This window comes from Lemur catta, chromosome 1, assembly GCF_020740605.2.
Source record: "Lemur catta isolate mLemCat1 chromosome 1, mLemCat1.pri, whole genome shotgun sequence".
In the NCBI taxonomy this organism is placed as follows: domain Eukaryota; kingdom Metazoa; phylum Chordata; class Mammalia; order Primates; family Lemuridae; genus Lemur; species Lemur catta.
Genome location: NC_059128.1, coordinates 280873383 through 280897456, shown reverse-complemented (window position 1 = coordinate 280897456; position 24074 = coordinate 280873383). Strand labels below are relative to the sequence as shown.

General features: G+C 47.0%; 1 protein-coding gene across 2 annotated transcripts in view; it reads right to left on the bottom strand.

Moving 5' to 3' along the window:
- Positions 1-22266, bottom strand: part of IGSF5 (immunoglobulin superfamily member 5) — a 42551-nt gene extending 20285 nt beyond the window's left edge. For both annotated transcript variants that reach the window (XM_045540695.1, XM_045540696.1), the window contains exons 1-4: positions 21650-22266; positions 18637-18715; positions 12783-13100; positions 7755-8054 (exon numbers count right to left, since the gene is read on the bottom strand). In XM_045540695.1, the coding sequence (XP_045396651.1) occupies positions 7755-8054; positions 12783-13100; positions 18637-18694 (676 nt within the window). In that variant the 5' untranslated portion in view covers positions 18695-18715; positions 21650-22266. The remainder of the gene's footprint in view (positions 1-7754; positions 8055-12782; positions 13101-18636; positions 18716-21649) is intronic.
- Positions 22267-24074: the final 1808 nt, after the last annotated feature.

Sequence of the window (24074 nt, the reverse complement as noted above, 5' to 3'; positions counted from 1 at the left end):
AACTGTGAGTTGCTAGTCAACAAAAGTCTGTCACTCAACCCTGAGTGCTTGGGTGGTATCTCAATGTAAATACATACTATTTTATTAGATGCTAGTTATTAGAAAATATTAAAATAATGTACTTCCTATGAAGGAACAGCGGATTTGCTTTGAAATCAACAGCCATCGGCCACTTTGGAACCAGAGGCTAGAGTTGAAAAACAGCTCTTGGATGTTCTTCCTTAGAATTGAAAATTGACTGGGCAAGTGTAGCTTGCTATTCCTGGGTCAGAGTTACATGCTCAGAAATAAGTTATAGGAATGATTGGAGATGACCATTCATGCCCTGGTGTCTACACTCCTCAACCAACTGTATGCTGACTCACAGGCAAGGAACTAACTAACTGCTGAATAATCCACAGACTTGTCCAAAAACAAGTGCTAAAAGTCAGGGAACTCCATGTTTTGAAGAAGTATATAATATAAATTTGTCTTTTGCCCTTTGTGCAAAGCTTCTCTACATTATCTGAGATGATTTTCAAGGTTTTCTCTTAAGGCATTAAGAAATGCTAAATAATTTTAATAGTTTCCTTTTTTTAATATCTCACATTCGTTGCCATCTCAAATGTCTATGAAATCAACTCTTGTTGCTTTCATTTCTTCTTATATCTAAACTGGACTTAGTCCCCTCAAGATCACAGGCTATGTCTTACTCTTCTTATATCCCAAGCACCTGGAACATATTAGGAAGAATGGATGGATGGATGGATGGATGGATGGATGAATAGATGGATGGATGGATGAACAGATGGATGGATGGATGGATGGATGGATGGATGGATGGATGGATGAGTGGATGGACGGACGGACTGATAGATGAATGGATGAATAGATGAATAGATGGGTGGATGGATGGATGAATAGATGAATGGATAGATGGGTGGAAGGATTGATGGATGGATGAATAGATGGATGGATGGATGGATGGATGCATGGATGGATGGATTGATAGATGAATGGGTGAATAGATGAATGGATGGATGGATGGATGAATAGATGAATGGATGGATGGATGGAGGGTGGGAGGGATGGAGGGAGGGATGGATGAATGAATGGATGGAGATACAGATTAAGAGGCTGAGTTCCCTTCCAATTCTTCATGGAGAAGTCTATGACCGGGCAGCCAATTGCAGCTGCACCAGACCTACCTAGGGCTCACCTTTCTCCCCATACTGAGATGCCCAGAGCAGAACTGTAGGATTGTAGGAAATCTAAACTCCTTTCCACTTCACCCACCATCTTTCTGATATGAGCTGGAATATATAGAGAGACAGGAAAAGAGCTCCCCCCAAAAAGGTGAAGGGTGGAGGGAATAGGATTGTATATATATGCTTCCCACGCCACACCTCCCCAGACCCAGAATTAGAGCCCTACCACAAGCCAGTCCCTTCACAAACAGAGAGCAAGTGAATCCCCTTTCTCCACAAAGGGCAGACTCCCAAGCATCAGCTGGAGTCCTCATTGCACATGCAGATTCAACTCCCACCTCCAGTGATGCAGAGTCAGAGGATCTGGAATGGCCCCTCCGGTGATTCCGATGTGAGTTTGTGACCCACACTTTGGCAATCCCCGGAGTGCAGCCAAAATGCAACACTGCCCAAGCAACCACCCACATTGTCCCAGTATGCCCCCTCCCACAGGTGTGGTAATAAAATGATGAAGCCCAGACCTACACATAATTATATCATGAATATACGATAGAATGATGTTTACAATCTGGAGTTGAAATCAGAACACTGTGTGGAAGCTTCATGACTGGACAAGAGCTTTGGGCTTCCTGTCAGTGGAGCCCATCAAATCGCATGGCTGCTGTTCACGTTCCCTGTTACGCTGGCGTCTGGCTTGTTTACCAGAAACAGCTCTTACCCCACCGGGCTGTTCAGGGGTGTGTGTGAAAGTTCTGAGAATGCTGTAAGGCTACGGTCCCCAACCCGCAGGCCATGGATCAGTCCATGGCCTGTCAGGAACCGGGCCACACAGCAGGAGGTGAGCAGTGGGCAAGCCAGTGAAGCTTCCTCTGTCTTTACAGCCACTCCCCATCACTCACATCACCACCCCTAGCTCCGCCTCCTGTCAGATAAGCGGTAGCATTAGATTCTCATTGGAGTGTGAACCCTACCCCAAACTGCACATGCCAGGGATCTAGGTTATGTAATGCCCGATGATCTGAGGTGGAGCTGAGGAGGTGATGTTAGCACTGGGGAACGGCTGCAAATATAGATTATCATTAGCAGAGAGGTTTGACTGCACAATAAATGTAATGTACTTGAATCATCCCAAATTATCCCACACCCTGGGTCCACAGAAAAAGGAAAAATTGTCTTCCATGAAACCTATCCCTTGTGCCAAAAAGTTGGGTACTGCTGCTTTGCGGTACACTGCATGAGTTCAAGATTGCCGGGGTCATCCTACATCCAGTTTCATGGACTCTTTTGCAAACTGAAGTTTGAAAATACCACAAGCTTTCACAATAAGGGAGCAGGCTGGGGTTAAAGACTAAGGTCTAGATCAAGATTTAAGAGATTGGCTTGAAATTCTCACTGGCATAAGACAACATGCTTGTTGACTTACTCAAACATTCCCTAGCAGGGGCCTTTTCTTCTCTACTGGAGAGAAATATTAGCATATTAGCATGCCAAACTCGTGTCAACTTCTTGGGTCTGGACATAACAACCTTTCCTCAAATCTAGCACTGCTTTATCCTCAGGGAGTGCCTGTTTAAAGGAAGGGGAGGGCCCCCTCACTACGGGTGGTGACTAAGTCAAGAGAGAGTTCATGACATTGTGGCTTTACACACTCTCTTGTCCTCCGATTTAACCACAAAGTTTAGCAAAGTGATGCCTACACTGTTACAAGCCCTGAACTCTGACCCAAATGGCAGCTGGTACCAGGAACCACATCGCTCATTCTTTTACTTCCTACTTGCTGTGACCACACTCCATTGGAAGGCAAATCTCCCAGGGAGTTTTACACACAGGTGAGATCTAAGTTTAAATCTCCCGCTAATCCAGTGGAGCCCAAAGTGTAGTGTATGAGCCAGGAAGAGGAATGACTTCGTGCTGGAGCTACACAGGTGAACCTTTCTTATTTTGATAATCATTTTAATTTATCATGTATTACATATGTATACATACATTCTCTCTCTCTCTCTCTCTCTCTCTCTATATATATATATATATATATATACACATAGATATGTGTGTGTGTATATATATATCATGGATATTTTTCTTTAGTATGAGGCTGATTTTTTAAATTAGTACATTTACAGTAGATTGCAAAAATAAATAATAGCCATATATTGATAGGTCAGAGATCATGACAGTGGACAGAGAAAACAGACTCTTGGAATGATCTCATCCACAATCCAACCTCTTCATCATGCAGCTAAGACACCAGGACAAAGAGACTACGTTAAGGGCACCAGGGTGCTCAGAACAGGAGACCACAGGTCCTCTGACGCATGCCTTTCCCTTCTGCCACATTTCATCTCCAATGTGGAATAATCCTTCTGGGGAAAATATGGCCCAGGTATGAAATAAATATATTTTCAGAAAGTCTACAGGTACCTGGTGGAAGCTGTGAGTGTGCGTGACTCCAAGTGAATGGCAGGTGTGTGGGAGAGGCTGTGTATACTATACCTGAGTTACCCACAAATAGTGACTAGGGAGGATTATCTCCACGTTCAACACCACTTCCCTTCCTCCCTATGTTCCTTCACACCTCTGTGTGTTGTTAGGGCCGCATTAATGACTGTACCGTGTGCTTTAATCTCAGCTTCGAGATTGTCCTTTTCCCATCTGTGAAGAAAAGGAAAATAGTATTTCCCAGATGCTCTCAAAGGAATGCACAGAGTTAAGGGTGCATAAAATTTCCTAAACCCAAGTGTATTAACACAGAATGTCACCAGCAGCACATGCAAAGCACATATTAATACAAAATGTCACCACCAACATGTGCAAAGCATGTTCCTGTCCCATTGGAGGGGACACAGGAGATCTCTGAATCAATAAAATAAATGATAATGAATCGCTCACTCTCCTGTCCTATGTGCTCTGGGGCAGGGACAGTTCTAAGTGCTTTAGGCATTTTAACCCACTTAATTCTCACACCAACAACACCCCTATAAGGTAGGCATTATTATTATCTCAGTTTTACAGATGAGAAAACTGAGGCTCAGAGAGGGTAAGTAACTTGCCCAAAGTCACACAGCTAATGAGTGGGTGAGTTAGGATCAGAACCCAGGCTGTCTCGTCTCCAAGTCTGTGTGGGCAGGAGCCCCTGATGAGGCTGGATGGAAAGGCAGGGTCTTAGAGGGTTTTCAGGCCAGTAGCCCCCAGTCTTGGCTGCCCATTGCAGTAACTTGGGAACTTTTTTTTAAATCACAATTCCCAGGCTCCATGAAGACCAACAAAACCAGAACCTCTGGGGAGCGGCCTGAGCATCTGCACATGTGTTAAGGCTCCTCCAGCGACTCTGACACACACCCAGGACAGGGAACTTCTATTCTCCTCCTGCCCATTTTACAGGAGAGAAAACTGAGCCTGAAGGTCAGTGACTTGCCCAAAGTTGCACCATCGGTGCCAGAGCAAAGATGCAGAACTGTCCTTCTACCACCCTTCCCTGCCTTCCAAATTGTCTTCTCAAAAAAATGAGATTATAACCAGAAATCACTACATCCTACACGGTGCTGGGGAGTCCTAGAAATACCGCTTCACTTAATCATTCTGCAACCTAGACACAAATAAGTGCACAAAGAGGACATCCCAGAGGGGTGCAGATGGCACCGACAGGGGCGGGAGGGGCCCTCCCTCTCCAGGTTTAGGTGTGCCTGCAATGAGCAAGGCTCATATTACTTCTGTAACAAAAAATACTCATACCCCCACCCCCACTGAAATTAAAAAATAATAAATTTTTAAAAAGACAATTGCTTTTTAGAAAAACAGATCTGAAGATAAATGTTAACCCCTTCAATGTGCTTTTCTTTAAAGAAGCCTTTTGAACTATGAACCAGCAAGGACTTCATACAAACTTTTGGCTTGACCTGGTCAGGCTTCCTAATCTGCTACTGTCATTCTTCTTTAAACGGCATTCAGGCTTCATTCTGGAAATGAAAACAAATTCCTGGCACTTCTAGGAAATGGGTGGAAAAATCAATGTTTATCCCATTCCTGAGAAGCCTGAACGGGCCCAGCCTCACTGACTCTCTGTGAGCCTGGCCGTGCTCCTTAAAGCTCCCTCTGGTCACCAGCTCCGCGAGCCAAGGCTGCAGCGAGGTCTTCAGCTAATAAAGCTTCCATAAAACCCACAACACGCAGCCAGCACTAGCTGCTCCGGACCTTGATGAATAATTTAGAAACAAATTACCCTTTTCCAAATGAATCCAATAAAGCCAAACTCACTGCAGGGCACCCACTGACCTTACCTCCCCGGCCGTCACGCCTCCAGCTACCGTAATTAAGGCGCCAGCCCTAGTCCAAGAAGAATTCAGCTGAATTAAACCTGATTAAGGGAAATTAAGTGTCCCTTCCTTTTCCCTTCCTCTACAAAAGAAAAAAGGTGCGGGCAACCTAATCTCTAAAATCCATTTCCATGGGCTACCACCAATCAGGCCGGAGCTCTGGCCCCATCGTTACCTTGTTAAGATGTGCGCTTTAAAGTTGTATCCCATTGGGTGTCAACGGAAATTTTTAAGTCTTCCCTTTCAAAGCCTGGACCATAATTTATCATATTTAGATAGCTTAAAATATGATATTTAAGGTTGGCTCCTCGGAGAAATGGCTGATGCCAGGCTGAGACAGAGGAGTACAAAGTTGAGTCTGGGACATCTTGTTGGGCCAAGTGCTCAAAAATTAAGAGGGACATGCCAGAAGGACACAGAGCCAACCTGAAGGGATTCCCACGGAAGTCTCTTCTCGATGGAAGAAGGCCAACTACTAAACAAGGCAAGAGTGATGGAAGCAGGAAATCACTCTCACAACCACCATAGAAATAGTTAATTCAGGCAATGACGTAATGAATGCAAGTTATTAGTTGAAAGACTGTGGGCAAACAGGATACTCCCACAGTATCTGCAGATTACATATTAATTATAAAGGCCAAAAGGTACCTTTACAATGAAGAAATCTGGGAGATGCCACCTTAACCGAACCATAAACTTACTACCAACGAGAGAGAAAACTGTCACCCTGTGCCCACATGGCATTGCCTATATCTTGCCAAGAGTGTTTAGCCTAAATCAAAGTATGTGGGAAAAATTCAGGCAGAGTGAAATTAAGAGACATCTTGCAGAAATAGCCTGGACCCTTCAGAAATGTTTGTGTCAGGAAAGACAAAAGACAGGAGAATGCCATGTGATGGTGAAGGCAGAGGCCAGGGTGATGCTCCTGCATCCCAAGCCATGTCAAAGGTCGCCAGCAAAGCTCCAGAAGGAAGCGAGAGGCACAGAACGGGTTCTCCCTCACAGCCTCAGAGGAACCAACCCTGCTGACATCTCAGGCTTCCAGCCTCCACAACTACGAGACAATAAATTCCTGTTGTTTAAGCCACTCAGTCTGTGGCACTTTGTTACGGCAGCCACAGTACACCCATATGCCCCCAAGTGGCTGCTCACATGGTGTACAGAGTTGACAGGTGAGCAGATCCTAGAGAAAGACTGTCCCTGCCATTTACTCACTCTACAGACGTGAGCAACATCTAAACAACGCTGTCCCTGTCACCATCTTGACGATACGAATAAGAGCAGCACTCACTCACAGGGCTGTCAGGCAAGTTAACTTGGTAAATATTTGAGAAGGGCTTAGAATAGTGCCCGATACTCGGTAAGTGCTATATAGTGCTGTTTATTACTGTTACTGCTGTTATTTTGCTTTGGTTGTAGCTTTGTTCTGCACTTTGAAAGACCTCAAGTATAGGTGTTTTCAGAACAGGAAAAGTTTAGACCAAAAGAAAAGCTCTTCTTAGCTTCTAGGCCCAGCTCTGCCCCATCAGCTATGTGACCTGGATAGAACCATGGCATTTCTCTAGGTCTCCCTTCCTCTTTTGGAAAATAAAGAAATTAAAGTAAAACCCCAGCGCCCCCACCCAACCCTGTCCAGGCCGACTCGGAGCTCACAGGCTCTATGCAACCTTTCAGGAAACGTGGTTACAGTTTCTGGTATGCCAAGAACCCTACAGGAGATTCTTTGGGGGGATCTGAACGTTCAAGTTATGTGACTTAGTCAAGTTAAACAAAATATAGAGACTCGATACTTTGAAATGCATTGCGAATTTGCTGGGTAAAAAATGAAGCATCATAATTGCACGGAGTTGGAAGAAATCCAACAGGACCTGAACACAAATATTAGGACTTGCTTCATATTGTCTCAGAGGGTGGGGTTAAACTGGAGCAGCCGTGGGTAAGAGCTAGAGGAAAATGTTTAATTCAACTATTAGTCTCTGAATCTGACTCTCTTTCATGATAAATAATCAGCAAGATTCTAAATGGTTTTCAAATGCAATTAGAAAAGAGAAAACCGTTAAGATGGAATTTAATAAGCAGATGAGTTGACGGGGTCATTAAACTAACAGCAGATGAGATTTGCCTTCATTAGCACCCCTACCTGAAAATTAAGGTCTCCATATGATTTTCCTAGGCACTGTTAATGAAGGAGAATGACATAATATATAAGCACGAAATAACAATGTATCTGATACAAAGCAGAGTCTCCACTTACCCAGGGAAGGCTGAACCACAGTAAGGTTTACACTTGCAGACTTGTAGGCCTGCAGGGTCCTCAGAGTGGCCACGCAAGTCAGAGTCCCATTGCCCTGTGGCGTGAGAGCCAGGATGCTCAGTGCACTGTGAAGGTCTCCGGGATCCAGCACAGAGTAATTGCTTGCCTGGCTGACGGGGACGCCGACCTCCCAGGAAAACTCCGGGAGTGGGGTCCAGCCCAGCGCTTGGCAAGTAACATTACAAGGTTTATCCTCAGTGACCACAAGACTACCACTGGGAATAAGCAACGCTCCCATAACTAAAGGAAAAAGAGAGAAACATTCTGAAGAAATGACAGTGCCTCCCAGGTTTTCTATTTCTTTTTTTTTTTAATTTTTGCTTCAAATCACATTTCATGAGACCTATTTTCCCAAGCCCAAAAGGCTGTGTCTATACCAGGAAACCTTAACTCGGATTTTATCTGTGTCTTTTTTTTATACCTGCTGTGTTCTCAAAGAAGGGGAAGTTGCTCCCAAGAAAACATAAAATTACATGGAAAATGAACAAATGAAAATCAGGAACCGGAGGAAAATAATTATATGGGAAAGAGAAAGCAGATGTCCGTGCCATAGGAGGCTACACAATCACTGAAGTGGAGCTACAAAATTGTCTTGGGCTGTCCCGGCAGCAAAGGCAAAAAGGGAAACAATCTCCACCTTCTTTTAAACATAAGGAGGACACGTACCAGAGCGGGAGGCAAGTCTGTCCTGGAGTTTTGGTCAGTCAGATTCATTTTATTTATGTTGGAGGTCACATATTTTTTGAACATAACTTCCTATGATATTGTCTTAAAATATTTCTTGTTACAAATTAAATCAACATCTAATCTAATTACAGAAATAACTAACCCAGATCACATATCAGAATAACTTAGGTGAATTATTTTTAAATTTTTGTTAAGAACCCACTTGCAGAGGCCAGTGTTGACACTGTATATAACTCATATGAAAATAGCGCTTGTTTTTGCAAGTATTACTGAAATAACCTAAGGATTGGTCCCAGGAAAGACACAGCCTCAGTGAAATGTCCCAATTAAAACACGCTAAAACTGCTGGCTGCACAGTATAGTGGAAAGAACACCAGACTAGGAATCAGAAGATCTATTCTCAATCATGGCTCTGCCACAAAACTGCCGTCACCTTGGGCAAGTCATGGAAATTGTGGGGTTCTCTGTTCCTTGCCTATCGGGTGAGATAATTTGCCCAGATCAGCAGTTCTCAAACATTTTGGTTTCAGTACTGTTTACAGTTTTCAAAGTCATCGATCGAGGACTCCAAAGACCTTTCATTTCTGTGGGCTGTAGCTATCAATATTTATCACATTCAAAATTAAAATTAAATTATTATTTTAAAATATTTATCCAAACATAAAAATAATAAGGCATTACATGTTAATTTAGACTAACATACTTTTATGAAAAAGGATTATATTTTTAAACAAAAAAAATTAATAAAAAGAGTGACACTGCTTTACACCTATGCAAATCTCTACTGTCTGCTGGATTCTCATATCTGTTTCTTTATTCAATCTGTTGCCATATACTGCTTTCTTTGAAAGATGTAAAGACAATCTAAACTCACATGGATACATAGTTGAAACAGTGAGGAGGGTTTAATAGCTTTCTCAGGTAATTGTGTATATTCTTAGATACTCAACAAGTAATGGTTTCTTAAAGGTTGGTTGCACTGTGGAGTCTGGAACTTTCATTCTCTGTTGCATTAAAATCCATTGCACTATCTGGCATTCTGGGATCTTTTACCCTTGCGTGATTTTATATCATTATACTTCAGTCATCTGGAAAATGCTGGTCCACTAAGTTACCCGGACCTTTCCAATGTGCAGTGGAAAGCTCCCATGCACACTTGTGAGGATGAGAGTAAGAAAGGAAGCTCCTGTCTCAGTATTATTATGAAAACAGTCGTGACCCTGCAGACCACCCCAAAAGGGTCTAAGGGTGTGCCCAGGAGTCCTGAGACTACTCAGAGCTCGATCAGCTCCGAAAGATCTTTTCACTCTGAAATGTTAGATTTCCAATTTTTCCTTTCCTGAAATACTCTCTTAAAATAGGTAAGGCACTCTGGCTAAGTCAAGGGCCACTATAAATGAAAATAAGTAGAAAAAGGATTTGTTCCTTAAATCTAAAAGGTTTTGTGATTGTTCTTTTGTTTGTTTATTGTTTTGTTTTGTTTAGTGGAGAGGTGGTTTAGGATGACAGGAACTGGGAGGAATGGCATTGCCTCAGTTAGTAACAGAGAATCTTGAACTTAGTCAAGTCCTTGTGGCCCGCAAACCATAAGAGGTCTAGAGTTTGGTGTGCAATCAGTTGGTGGACTGGGCTGTAAATAGACCAAAGCAGCAATCTGAGACTTTTTTTTTTCTGTATACAATCAGGATTCAACTTTTCCCCACTGGCTTTCACAAAGGTTATCCAGTGGTGTGACAAACGCGTCACACAAAAGTGCTTACTGGAGTATTCATATGGATCTTAGATGACGCAGTCTGGAGTTATGTCAGCTCTCTTTGTTTTTCTTGTTGACACATAAGGAGGAGGGAAAAACAACCATTGGATAATTCACAGACGTTTCCTCTTTTTTCAAGATTCTCTCTCCCTTGAGGGAGACCCTGCTGCTCAGAGAACACTTGCTCCTCTGGGAACTAAGTGCCACTCAGACCAATGACACCAGGGTAAAATGACAAGTTCTGTCCCGGCCCTCTGGGTTCCCTCCACATGACCTTGGAGGAGTCTTTAACTTCCCTAGACGCCTGTTCTTCCATCTGTATTAAAACCAAAAACTACAGTAATTACCAATATATCAAAATGCACGTTAGGGGTATTTAGACAAATTGGTAGATTTATGGCTCTGGGAAAAGATGCTACAAAACCACTTGGATTTATGAATTTGATATGTCATAATTGTAGCAATCATAAGCAATGCCTTTGATCCTGTGTTTCCCCGACCGAGGGGTGCCCTCCTGCTCCCTCGCATCCTCGTTTTGCCAACCACCTACAGACCTCCACGGCACATCTCAAATGGCACCTTCTCCGTGGAATCACCCACGAAGGCTTTGCTGACTGTCATCTCCTGTCCACTGCACTTGCCAGCACCTGTGTGGCACCCTGAATATTTGTGTGACCTGCATTATCCACTCTTCTTGTGAGGTCCTTGAGAACAGGAACTGTGTCTTATTCTATTCATTTCTTTGAGTGACCCCTAAATGCCTGACACAATGGCATCCTTTCATTGGGAATGTAATCGATAACAGCACGTGGCCACATGGTGATTGCTGTACGCTCGCTGCTGTGAAGGCTTTACACACACCTACACTCTTGACGACACAACGGCCCTGTGATGAGGAAACTGGAACACAAGGTCATCAAGTAACGTGCCCAGGGTCACGCAGACTGCGATAAAGAGGGAACGTGCACCCAGGCAGCTGGCCCCCCGAGTGTGCGCTACTAACCGCTAGAGCGCTCTGGCTCCCAATTTAATGTGCAGAATTAAGGAAACTTTGGAGTCTTCAAACCATCCTCAGTCAATTTTTCACCTGATCCTCACAGCAAACCGGTGAGGTGGGCAGGAAGCCTTATCTCAATTTTAAAGATGAAGAAATTGGGCCGTCCCAAGAGTCTCTCTGGGAGATAACTGGTGAAGTCAAAACCAGAATCTATAACTTTGATTCCTTTTCCTGCGTTCTTTCCCTTATACTACAAATTATTGTAACAAAAATCTGGCCATGCAAACTAGGCCAATAGTCCTAGGTAGCCTTATAAGATCATTTATTTAGAAAATATCATTGTGCCCCAACTAAACCACACAAAATTAAAGACACACAAAAGTAAAGGTACATGAATTCAGTTAAATTTCTAAAGTAAAAAAGAATTTTGAAGATAGAAATAGGTAGAAATGTCTCCACCAAATGTTATCAAATCGGATTTGATAGCAACATGAATATGGACAGAATCTTTGGGAATTTTTTCTAGACAAGTAGATAAATTGATACAAGAAATTATTTCAAAGGCATAATATAGTCTCTTGTCAGAAACACTGCCATAGAAATTACGAATTCTACTAGTTCCAATGCATCTATATTAGAGTATAAATATACTTTACAAAAATGCAAAGTGATTCAATTTTGGTGAGACTATTCCAAATCCTTGGAAAGCACTCCTTTACTTTTTTTTATTATGCAACATGATCTTCAGCACCTCAAAATTACCTTTAAAAATGAAAAGTAAGTTATCCCTTATTGTAAGTTTTGTATATTCTTGTCTTTTCTCTCAACAACTTGGTATATTTGGTGAACACACACCTTCGGCTATAATAACCACTGTAGCTGGGGACAGGGAAGAGAAATAGATTGGGAAATTCCGCTGGGAAGAGGAAAATTTCAAGCATGCTCCAAAGCTGAAAAATGAGTAAGCAGAAATGCAGCCAAGTATAGGAAAAACTAGAGAAAGGGCAGTGACTGTCAACTATCTATCTCTAAGTCAAAGAAAAGTGACTGCAACTGGCCCCAGAAGAATTCCAGGATATATTTCCAGAAAGGCTATTAGATACTGAGATGGATTAGATGGAGAAATGATAAAATTCGTCTCTAACAGTGTTAATAAGGAAAAGAGGAAAGGAAAGAAGGAAATAGAGAGGGAACCGAGCCGGGAAAAGGGAAGGAAGAAAGGCAGTGAGGAAGAAAGGAGAGAAATCAACAAATTAATAAACATTAGTCTGTTCAGAATAATCCTAAGCCTATTGCCAGCTGAAGGCTGACCACACGTGAAAAAAAGGAAGGAAGAGAGAGGGGAAAGAGGTGACATATAAACAAACCACAAAACACTCTCCAGCTCAGCATAATTGTAAGTGTCACACCAACCGGAGGTGGACCGTGTGTCATCCCATACGGCATGGCCTTCAGAAGGTCCCTGCCGGCCCTCTGACATCTAACCCGATGGACTCCAGATGCTCCGAGTTGGAGCCACCTGCACACACACCTTGGACCGAAAGGAAAGCAGATCCATCCCGGTTACTGTTCTGGAGGCTGCATCTGACCTGCCCCGAATCGTTGAACTGCACGTCGTGGATCACCATCTCAGAGATGAAGGTGTCGCCCAGGTCGTAGCTCTTGGAGGTGAAGCGCTCGTTGGTGATGATGGGCTCCGTGGGCGTCACGCTCAGCACCACGGTGCCCTCCAGAGCCCACATGATGAGCTTCCAACCCTGGGAGACGGTGCAGTTGAAGTGAGCCTCGGAGCCCTCCAGGACTGTCACATTCTTGGGACCTTCTATGATTGCATAACTGGATCCAGAAGCTGGAAGACAACCAAGTTTTCCAGTTGGTAAATGCATTAATCTACGTAAATCAACTGTACGGTCTCACCCTTCTGTATTCATAGTTGTAGCACCCGGGGTGTCCAATCCAATGGCTCAGACTCCGCGTGTCCTACTGGCCCTAACACAAGGCATCCCCCCTTCCAGCAGACACAAGCCACTGCCGTCCCCACCTTTCCACTCCACTCCCCCCAGTCCATGGTTGTGCTGGGTTGAGCAGTGTTCCCCACAAGTTCACGTCCACTGATCCTCAGAGTGTGACCTTTGAAAATATGGTCTTCGCAGATGAAATTAGTTAAGGATCTTAAGATGAAATCTTAAGATTTAGGATGGACCCTACATCCAATCACAGGTGTCCCTACAAGAGAAAGGCAGAGGGAGATTTGGGCACAGAAGCACAGATAAGAACACATGGGAAGATGGAAGTAGAGATTGGAGTGATACATCCGCAAGCTATGCAAGGCCAGTGATTGCCGGCAACAGACCCTCCCTCTGAACCTCTGTAAGGAAACAACTCTGTCGCCTAGCACTATGGCAGGACTTGAAGTCACAGCAGTGGAACTTGGACCCAATCAGACCTTTCCACTCCGAATTTCATGCTCTTTCCCCTCTGATGTCACTCAGACCACACACCTTGCTTTCTTCTCAGCCCTGCATCGGTAAGACTGCAACATATTCCTCTTAGTTTCTGGCACTGCGTGATCCAGGGTGCCGGCCAGGTAGCCTGCCATATGCCTTGGTAGAGTGTCCGCAAATAACTGCAGTGCCCCCTTGCCTTCCGACCTTGCAAGGCCCAGTGATAAGGCTGGTTCTAAAACAGTCTCATCACAGCCCTCGGGGTTTCTGGGGAGGAGCCATGCTGGCAGACACACAGTAACTCACTGACACTTCCCCTGAGTGCCGGGAGCACACTGCGGACGGACCTGCCTCCCTCGGGGGGACTCGCTGGTGGGACAGAGAGAGCTGCAGGACCCACTGCAGCAGGACCAGCATGGTGGCCAGGGTCAAGGAGGGGGCATGGTGGCCAGGGTCAAGGAGGGGCCCTGGCTCGGCAGAGGCAGAACTTAGGAAGGCGGAATTCACTAAGCCAACCCCGTGTCCAGGTAAACATGACCCCTACTCTGTGTTGTCCCTGGGCAAGACAGGAGAAGAGAGGAGTGACTCTAAAACACAACTCAGATCAGGTCTTCTGCCCGACCCCTGGGGCAGGTCTCTCTGCTCCAAGATCCCTTTGATCTTTGATGTAAAAAAAAAAAAAAAAAATCTGAGGAAGGAATGTCAGAACCAATTCCCTAGGGAAGCCACAGCCACTGGGGTAACAAGGCCCTTTCAGTGAACCCCAAAGTGCATGTTAAGAAGAAGGAGGCTGCGCACGGTGGCTCACGCTTGTAGTCCCAGCACTTGGGAGGCCAAGGTGGGAGCATCGCTTGAGGTCAGGAGTTTCAGACCAGCCTGAGCCAAGAGTGAGACCCCATCTCTTCTAAAGATAGAAAAATTAGCCGGATGTGGTGGTGCACACCTGTAGTCCCAGCTACTCAGGAGGCTGAGACAGGAGGATCACTTGAGTCCAGGAGTTTGAGGTTGTAGTGAGTTATAATGACTCCACTGCACTTCAGCCTGGGTGACAGAGCAAGACCCTGTCAAGAAAGAAAGAAAGAAAGAAAAAGAAAGAAAAGAAAAGAAAGAAAGAAAGAAAGAAAGAAAGAAAGAAAGAAAGAAAGAAAGAAAGAAAGAAAGAAAGAAAGAAAGAAAGAAAGAAAGAAAGAAAGAAAGAAAACAGAAAAAAGATGAAAAAGGAGAAGGAGAAGAAAGAGGAGGAAGGGAAAGAGGGGTAAAAAAATATCCAAATCTACACCCCAAGGAAAGAAGGACAAGCCACTTCTCATCCTTTGCTGTAATGACCCAGCTCCTCCTCCACCCCTGCCTCGGGTCATGGTGGTCACATGGTCAGAGCCCCACAGTACGAGGGGCCCCAGGCTGGCCCTCCGAGGACCTCCGCTCAGACAACTCCAGCAGAATAAGCAAACCCTCTGAAACTGTAGTTCCTTCCACTGCGTTGTGTGAGATGGTGAGATTATTTCAGTCCCAAGCCAGTCCTTACCTACCCTACAGACTGCATGTGTGACCAAGGAATCATCAGATATTAATACATGGAGCCTCCGTACCCTACGCTGCAGCTGGGGAGGTGGAAGAAAGGGAGGAAGGAAGGAAAGTCCTTGAGTTGGATTTGACCTTTCAATTAAACAGGCGGTACCAAATCCTAAACACCGAGCTGCCCTTGACATAGGTAAACCACCCTCCAGCTATGCCTGGAGACTCCGAGGCTGTATTTCTGGTAATTCGAGGTGCTGAACCTCATTCCTTTCTCCTCTGTGTCTTATCAGTGGTGGGGTGTGTAACCCTGCCCTACACAGAGCAAATACACGAAAACAGCAAATAAGACCTTTATCAGTCGCCTACCTCACCTCAAAACCTCCCTTTAGCCTTTGCTCCCCCTTCTCCTCTGTAGAGCAAATAGGCAGACGGGGCAGGGCAGTGAGACAGCTCCCACCCAGGACCCTCCCTGTGGCCACCAGCGACACTGTCACCCAATACCAGGTCCCAGCCTCTGCTGTCCCTGTGATTCCCTTGTAGGAGGTTATCCACTTGGAAGCTTCCGGCTCATGCCAACTCTCCCCAGCTCACAAATCCACGTCTGTGGCCCTGGCCTCCCGCTTTCTCTCCTGCCCTACCTGGCACCTTGGTGAACGACTGGCTGCCCACCAGGACTGCAAAGATTCCCTTTCTTCCACTCACTCCACCCTAACATTTGCAAAGCTTAAATGGCCCACATGGTGGCACGCTTGCCAACCTCCGTAGCTCCTGCCTTTCCTCCTTAAGTTGATGCTAAATACAAGTGTCATTCTTCTGCCACGCCTGCTCTTAGCTCCTGGTCCGGGGACATAAGGGTCTACACCCACCCACCTCTTTCTCCACTATCTTCTTGTTGGGCCTCCCTAGCTGCTCCTGAGGACCCATCACCTCTCATCTCGTCCTGGAGTTTGTAATGAGTGGGAATGCCGGGCAGAGAGGCAGGTGGAGAGTCAGAAAGGAGGAAGGGAAATGAAATGGGGGCAGAAGAGGAGAACGGCTTTGGTGATGCAGCTTCAAAGGAAACAATGGGAGTCAGGATGCGTCAGACGTGGGGACCCACAGAAGGAAACCAAGAAGCCAGGGAGGGTCCTGGGATGGCCTGAGACCCCCAGGTCTCACTGATGGCGGCAGGAGGAGCCAGTGTCCCACTGAGCCACCCCCAGCACCCTAACCTTGGCAGCCAGAGGGGGCTTCTCAAAACACGAATCTGAGCTGGGACCCCTCTCCCACCTCCACCTCCACACTTTGAAAGATCAACATCATTTAGGATAAAAAACAGATAATACTTAACATTATCACATTTTAATACCCAACTTAGCCCCACATCAGCTTTCTCCCTAGCTTCGATTTGGACCAAACTCCACCCTCCAGTCACTGAACCTTTTTTAATTTATCAAACTCACCAACTCTTTCTGGCCTCAGGACATTTGCACATGCAGTGACCAGCCTGGAGTGGCAGCCTCGCTTGCTCCTCAGCTACTGGCCCCATCATCTCCTCCCCAGGGAAGCCTTCCCAGACCACCCTATCTAGCCTACTATTCTAGAACAGGGTCTCAAAGCAGCAAAGGAATTGTGACAGCGAGGTTTTATATTTATTTTTGCTCACAATTTCATGCTTGTTTTCCTGACCAGGCTCTAAGCTCTGTGTTTACAAGGACTATGCCTGGTTCTACTCGTCCAAGGGCCTACAACTAAGCGGCGTATAACAAGGGCCCAGTGAATATTCACTGAGTGAACAGTAAGGTGGTTGAGTCCTGTATAGCCCATCGTACGGTAGGCAGCGTGGAGAGGGGTGGGCTGGGAAACGCCACGTGGGTGCACACGGAGGCTGCTGTTGGCTATTCAGAGCCAAGTCTACAAATGAAGACGACTCTGCCCACGGGACTTCCCAAGATGAATCATCGGAGGGCTTCAGTGCTCACTACAAATTTGGGGATGACCCCATCTCCCTGGGGGCTCTCATGTCCAGGCCTCAAGCCAGAGCCTCTCTGCCCTCAGAACAGTACTTAAGGCTCAGCTTCCCTCAGGGAAACGAAACACCAGATCCAGAGTCCATCAGTCGCCCACCAAACCTTTGGGAGAGATTTTTGTCACCGTGGCCGAAATAGGCCCCTATGGTACCTTGTGCCCAAGATGTATATTGAGGGTGGTTTGCTGGCCCCACCCTCAGCCCCTAAGCTCTACAGAAGCAGGGGGACTTTGTTTTCCCCTCCACTCTGCGAACAGTTGTTTAACAAGCACCCCCGAGCGCCTTGCACTGCTTACCGTAACGACTTCCAGACATCTTTGCCCCCAAACGCAGCTCGACACCACAGCCTGGCGCTCGTAGACTAATGTATAAATGCATCCAAACCAAGATTTCACAGAACAGTTCTGCATGCAACACACTCTGATATTTCCTGTTCTATTTTATTCCACTTTATTTTTTTTCAAATGCTGTCAGGACCAGAGTTTTAAAGCACACTGTGTGGCCATCCAAAATAGAGAACACACATAAAGTACAGAACAAGCGAAACTCGTCCGTGCAGTGAGAAGTCAGAGCAATGGTCCCTCTGGGGAGGGGCGGGAAGACACCAGAAGGAGCTGTTCGTGGAATGTTTCTGTCTCAACATCAGTCACACGAATGTGCCCAGTTTGTGAAAACTCATGGAGCTAAACCTTTAGGACATGTGCCCTTTCTGTATGTATTTAATATATTATTCCTCAACACATGCCTTCAAATCACTGCAGTAAAGAACGCAAGAGGGGTTTATAATCTCGCCCAGAAAGACTCACACCCCTGCAGCAATGGAACCGAGACAAGAGCTACTTAAAGCTAAACCTGGCTGTACAAACTCCAGCCCTGCCAAGGAGCCTCCAGCCTGCACGCTGTGTCTTTTGCAAAGCAGAGTCTGGGCAGGAGACCCAGGCCTTGCACACACTCAAGTCCATTCCGACTGACACCCGGGCTGGAGAGGGAGGGGAGGCATCGCAGGCAACAGGCCCCTCACCCCGTCAGTAAACGGGAACTGGGATTCTCAGCCTGAGAACTACAGGGTCTGGCGGGCTTCAGGAAGGAGGTGATGCCTGAGGCAGGTCTTCCTTGGAGGCCAGAAAGAGACTGAAGAGGTGAAAACCCAGGTGGGGGAGGGGACATCTCGACAGGTGCAAGAACTGGTGGGAAGGAACCTGAGGCAGGCTCCCAGGACTGTGATGACGGTGAGGGTTCCAGAGCACCTGGAGTCTGGACGCTGCAGGAGGAAACAGACCCCCCTGAAGAGGGGGCCAAGGGAAAGGGATGCAGTGAGAAATGCCTAAGGAAGACCCTCTGGCAGCTGTGTGCCCTGGTGGCCCCTCTGGGCACGGTCCCACTGGGTGCCCACAGACAGTCCAGGTGACGCCTACCTGCCAGCCCGGCCAGGACGCCCAGCACGGTCAGGAAGCCTTCCCAGCTGCCCTGCATCTCCGCATGGTCTTCCTCGCCCTGGGAACATAAAGCAAGCAGGTAAAAGCCCACACTGACGAGTGTCCGCCCTGCAGAGGTCTTCTGTGCCCTGCCAGCTCACATGTGCCCATGGACAGGGTGCATCCGCACGTCTCAGGGTGGTCGGCAGCAGCCTCCCCGGGAACACGTCAGAAAAGCGTGTTCTTGGTCCCACCTCGGACCACCACCTCTGGGGGGTGCACCCAGCAATCCGTATTTAAACAAGCCTCCTGGGAGACTCTGGTGCTCGCCAAGTCTGAGAATCACTGAGTTAATGACCTCACTCCCCGGTGAGCCCGCATATACATGGGGCTGCGGATGGAGCAGCCTTAGCTCTGAGCTGCTGACCCAACTGCGGGGCCTGGGCTCGCTGCTACTCATTTCAGTCCCTCGTCACTGAGAAAACCACCCTGCCACGTTTGAGCTCACATTCTCCAAAGGGAAGACAAGCAGCACAATGAACGAATAGATTACACAGCCTATTAGAAGGTGGCAGGAGGTGTGGAGAAAGTAGAGAGACGTGGTGTGCGTGGGGCGGGTTGGCTATCACTTCCGCAGGGTGGTTGGAGACAGGCTCCCGAGAAGCTGCGCTAGGGACAGTGATGAGGTGGGGCCATGGCCACCTCCTCCAACATCTATGGGAAGAGTTTTCCCTGCAGAGGAAGCCACAGGTGCAAATGTCCTGGGGTGGGACCATATCTAGCACATCTGAGGAAGTGCAGAGAGGGCTCATGGCAGAGTAGGGGGGTTAGGGGGTAAGGTCAGAGTTAGGGAAGTCAAGGTGGACTGAGTAAGGCCTGGCTGGCTGCCTGCCCTTTGAGGATTCTGCCGTGTACACCTCTTGGTCCTTCCTTCCAACCCTCCCTGTTCTTTGATGACCCTCCTGCTCACCCTGCAGCCCTGCATTTTTTCTCTTTGCCTTTCCCTTCTCCCCTGGGACTGGCCTATTCAAGGCACTCGCCACTACTGCTTGGTCCCACTGGAACATTTAGGGCTAAATCACCTCTGTGCTGGCACACCAGGGCCTGTCTGCAAAAACAATGCTCCTCAGCCTCAGGAAAGGGTCTCCTCATCTCAAACAGTCCTCCACCCCCTCGATGCATGGAGCTCAGTGACCTGAGTGGTTCTCACATTGGCTGTCACATCCACACAGATGTCACAGCCCTGCTAGGGGAATCCACCTGTCCCTCTGAAATAGGAGGTGCCAGGTCCCATCAGAGACCCCAAAATGAGATTTTATAATGTGTTGACACACACCCAGGGCTCCCATCTTTCTTCTCGGGCAGGCCCTGGAAGGCAGACCCCACAGCCAACCCAGAAGCAGAAATACAAGAACTGAAATCAGGATGGGAAACAACTGCCACACATCAGCCCGAGCATATCTCACCGAGTTGCTGAATAAAACAGAGTGAGGGTGAGAAGGGTCGCAAAGATGCTGGGCCCACACCCCATGCCGGACATGCAGGCACGTTGCTGGGCATTCACTGCTCTCGAGGAGGAGGGTGGAGTTTCCACCCCTCATTTCTATGATGTCTTTGGAAAGCAAAAATGAGTAGGTGCACTAAACTATATGCATGCCATAATATAAAGTTTGAAATAACTGTGCCGCAGTACCATTCACACTGTGGAACCCAGCCCCTTGTAACAGTCTGAAATAGACTCAGAAAACCCCTAAAAATAGTTCTCAATAGCAAGTTATGCAGCAGCTGCACACAACCAAAATGAAACCGCAGCCTTCCGAGACTGACCCAAGATCCAGGATCATTAAGTGCCAAATAAATCATTTACTAATTTTCAAGCTTCAATTAACACAACTCCACAAGCAAACTGCTCTACCGGTCACCTGGAACTCCAGGCTCTGGCAGAGAAAGGAGGAAAAAGGAAGACGTCTCATTACGAAAGTTTACACATTTTACCGAAAGCAATCATACCAAGTGTGGACCCTGCGTTGTTGAAACTGCAGCAGTAGATTAAGGTCCATCGGGAAATACTTCTCGTCACTGATAAGCAAGTAGAGGCAGACACAGACAGAAAACAGATTACTTAACTCATTAAACGCTCATTCTGCTTAACTCATTAAATGCTCATTCTGCCAACATCCTCACACGTCATTTAATCTCTGCAAGAGAGAAGAGTCCGGCAGAACCCACAGGGCAGGCGGTGTGGGGACACGCTGACAGCCCCGGGAACTGAGCCACAAGGTTACTACCACATGGATTTATGAGGGGATGGCATTTGAAGGGTGTGTGCAGTTGGGACATTGTCACAAAGCTGACTTCAAGTTTAACTGAAACCAGATAAATTGCTTTGATTAAATGAGAACATACACCAGGTATTGCTCATTAATATCTCTGTGGGGTAGTATGAGCGGGACCCAAGATTTAACTTCTCGTTCATTTCATTATGGAAGACTTGAAGTACCTACTGTGAGTTGAAAAACTCAAAGTCTTCTTAAAGTCCTCAGTCTTATCAAATTGTATGAAATATGCAGGATTTAACCCCCACCCCAATTCCCAAAGACTCCAGCTCTGTGTGCCCCTCCATTCAGGGCCTGCCTTCTCAGAACTTCCAGAAACTTCAGAAGGATTCTGCATTCCATGAGCCCTTCCCTTTGGAGGGGAACGAGTCTGTCCGGGGCACAGCATGGGTCCTGCGTCACAGTGATTTTTGACTCCTGACTCCCCAAATTCCAGCTGAGTCTCAGCTTTCGGCCCATCCCCAGGTGACACGCACTGACGAGAAATCGTCTCACGTTTCTGAGCTCTCAGAGAAGCCCACTCCTTTAATTTTTAACTCTGCGGAAGCTGCAAAACAAAGATCACGTGTGTGATCTCCCAGCACTTTCCCCGGAGCCCAGCCGCCTTCCGGGGCCTGTGGAGAAGCCCGGGAGGCAAAGGCCCGGCCCGGGAGGGCCGCAGACCCGACTTGTCTTACCTCAGACAGGTAATGTCCTCCTCGGGGCTCGGCGAAGGGGCTCCGCTTCCTAGAGGCCTCTTGGCTGCTGTCCGCTCTCCATACAAAGGTGGAAACAGATTCTGTCCGGCCACTAGAGATCCTGACCCCTCCTCACCTGGGGACGGGAAGTTCCTCACGCAGTGGCTCTGTCAGGCACACAGAGGGGCCCCCCCACGGGCCCCACAGGCCAGGCAGGTGTGAGCGCTTGAGAGGGCAGCTTTCCTCGTTAATCATCAGCCAGCCCCACAGGCCGCAGACACAGGAAGTGCAGGCCCAGGCTGGGCACGCAAGGGCCTCAGGCCGGGGTCCTCCCGGCTGGGCTTCAGCGGCCTCTTCCTCCTCTTCCTCCTGGCAAGCTTTCTCCAGTCCTCCAGAGCCCAGACCCCGCTCAGTCCCACCCTGGCCCCATTGTTTGCTCCCACCAGCAGGGCAGAGGCTGCCCAGCCGGCCTGCAAAGGCCCAGGGGCTGGAGAAACCGGTTCCTTCTCCCAGCCAGCCACCTGGATATCCACAGGAACAAGTCCTTTTAAGAAAGAAATAATGTCCTGAGGGTGAAGTCCTCTGGAACCTGACAGCCTTGGGACTGAAGCACAGTGTGCTGTCGTTCGCCTGAGAACTGCTGGGGAGGGCAGGCTCCCAGCGCCTTGGCTCTGCAGAGCCCGTGACTGTTTCTGGAAAAGCCTGTCTCCCCAAACCCTGGGAGTGAGCACTGTGTTCAACTGTCTGCTTTTTATCAGTTCTTTGTGAATACCTGGCTTGTCACTCCCATTCCATTTTAATCTTGTCAGGGGACTCAGAGTCAAGGACATCTGCACATAATAGGCACCACATAAGTTGTAGCTCACATAAATAAAGTGAGATGCATTTGCATGCATTGCAATGCAGGGTAAAAATAAATTTAAAAAATTGAAAATAAAAATAAAATAAGACACAAAAGCGAATAAATGGGGGCAGAGGAGAAGAATCCTGTTCCTTCCATTGAAGGGGATCAGAATACACCACCCAAAATATGCCACTTTGGCACAGGGATTATTTTAAGTCGGAAACAATTGAGATTCAAGAGATGAAAAAAAAAAAAAGCCTTCTCAGAACTTCCCTTATGTGACTAAAAGCAGAAACTTCTGGGAAATAAAGCTGCCATAAATTCCTCTTCAGGGTGGCTCTACTCCCAGAAAAGAGAATGAGAATAAAACCTGCCCTAAACCCTTTCTTCAGGGGAGCATCATGACCTTGAAGAAGACAGAAAAAACAATTTGCAAACCTTATCGCCAACATTTTTTATGTCCCACCCGTTCTGCTAAAAACCTGTTTGTCTTTCCTAAAGAAACCCATTTGTTCTTCCCATAAGAAGCCTTTCTGCCCCTTCCCCGTCTCCTGCCAACTTAGATATGTTAATACAAGCCTTTGACTCTAATCACTGAATGAGACACTGGCTTTCCCTGTTGGTTCCCACATGCCTTTGACATAAACCTTTTTCTCCTGTTAATCTGTCTTTCAAATATCAGTTTAGTTCACAGGCCCCAGGCACTGAACCTAGGAGGACAGGGGAAAATTATTTCTTTCTCCTGCTGCACAGTAACTGGCCATTTTGGTCTCATTTGTATCCTTTTTAGGCATCCCAAGTAACTTTATCAGCCATACTTCACGTCTGGTGAACCCTGAAAGTTACCTCCCCTAACCTCACTGGCTGTGTGGAACCTCAGTAGACCACAACCACGCCGTTAAAAACAAAGTCATATCGAAACATCTTCCCTTTTACAACTAAGACATTATTTGTCTTTGGGGCATTTGAGAGGTAATTCGGTCATGAGGGTGGAGCCCCCATTGTCACTGGCTCCATGAACAAATTTCAATGACCTTTATGTGTTTTTTATAATCCTTTCCTTTAACTAATTATGCATACTTGACCTCTTGGGTTGTTTCCCAGAAACGATGGACTCAAACTCCTGGCCTCAAGTGATCCTCCCACCTCGGCCTCCCAAAGTGCTTGTGAGCCACCCTTGCCTGAAATGATGGGTTTCCTGCAAGGCAGAGGAGTTGATGATGCCACCCCCTCAGCCTGCCCCAAAGCACATGGCCGCTCCTCAAAAAGCCCACGATCTCCACGAGTCAGAGAGACGGATTTGAGGCAGTTTCTCCCATTCTCCCAGCAAGACATCTGCCGTATTAAAAAATTCCTTTCTTCCTTGGCAATCCTCATTGTCTCAATAACTGGGTCTTTGTGTGACAATCCAGTGGACCTAGACAGAAACCCCCTTGCAGTTTCAACTGCATCATGATGGGATTAGTGCCCTTGTAAGAACAGGAAGAGACAGAGAGAGAGAGAGATCGATCTAGCTCTCCCCCTCGCCCACAGGCACCGAGGAAAGGCCGAAAGGAGACCACCTACAAGGCCGGAAGGAAG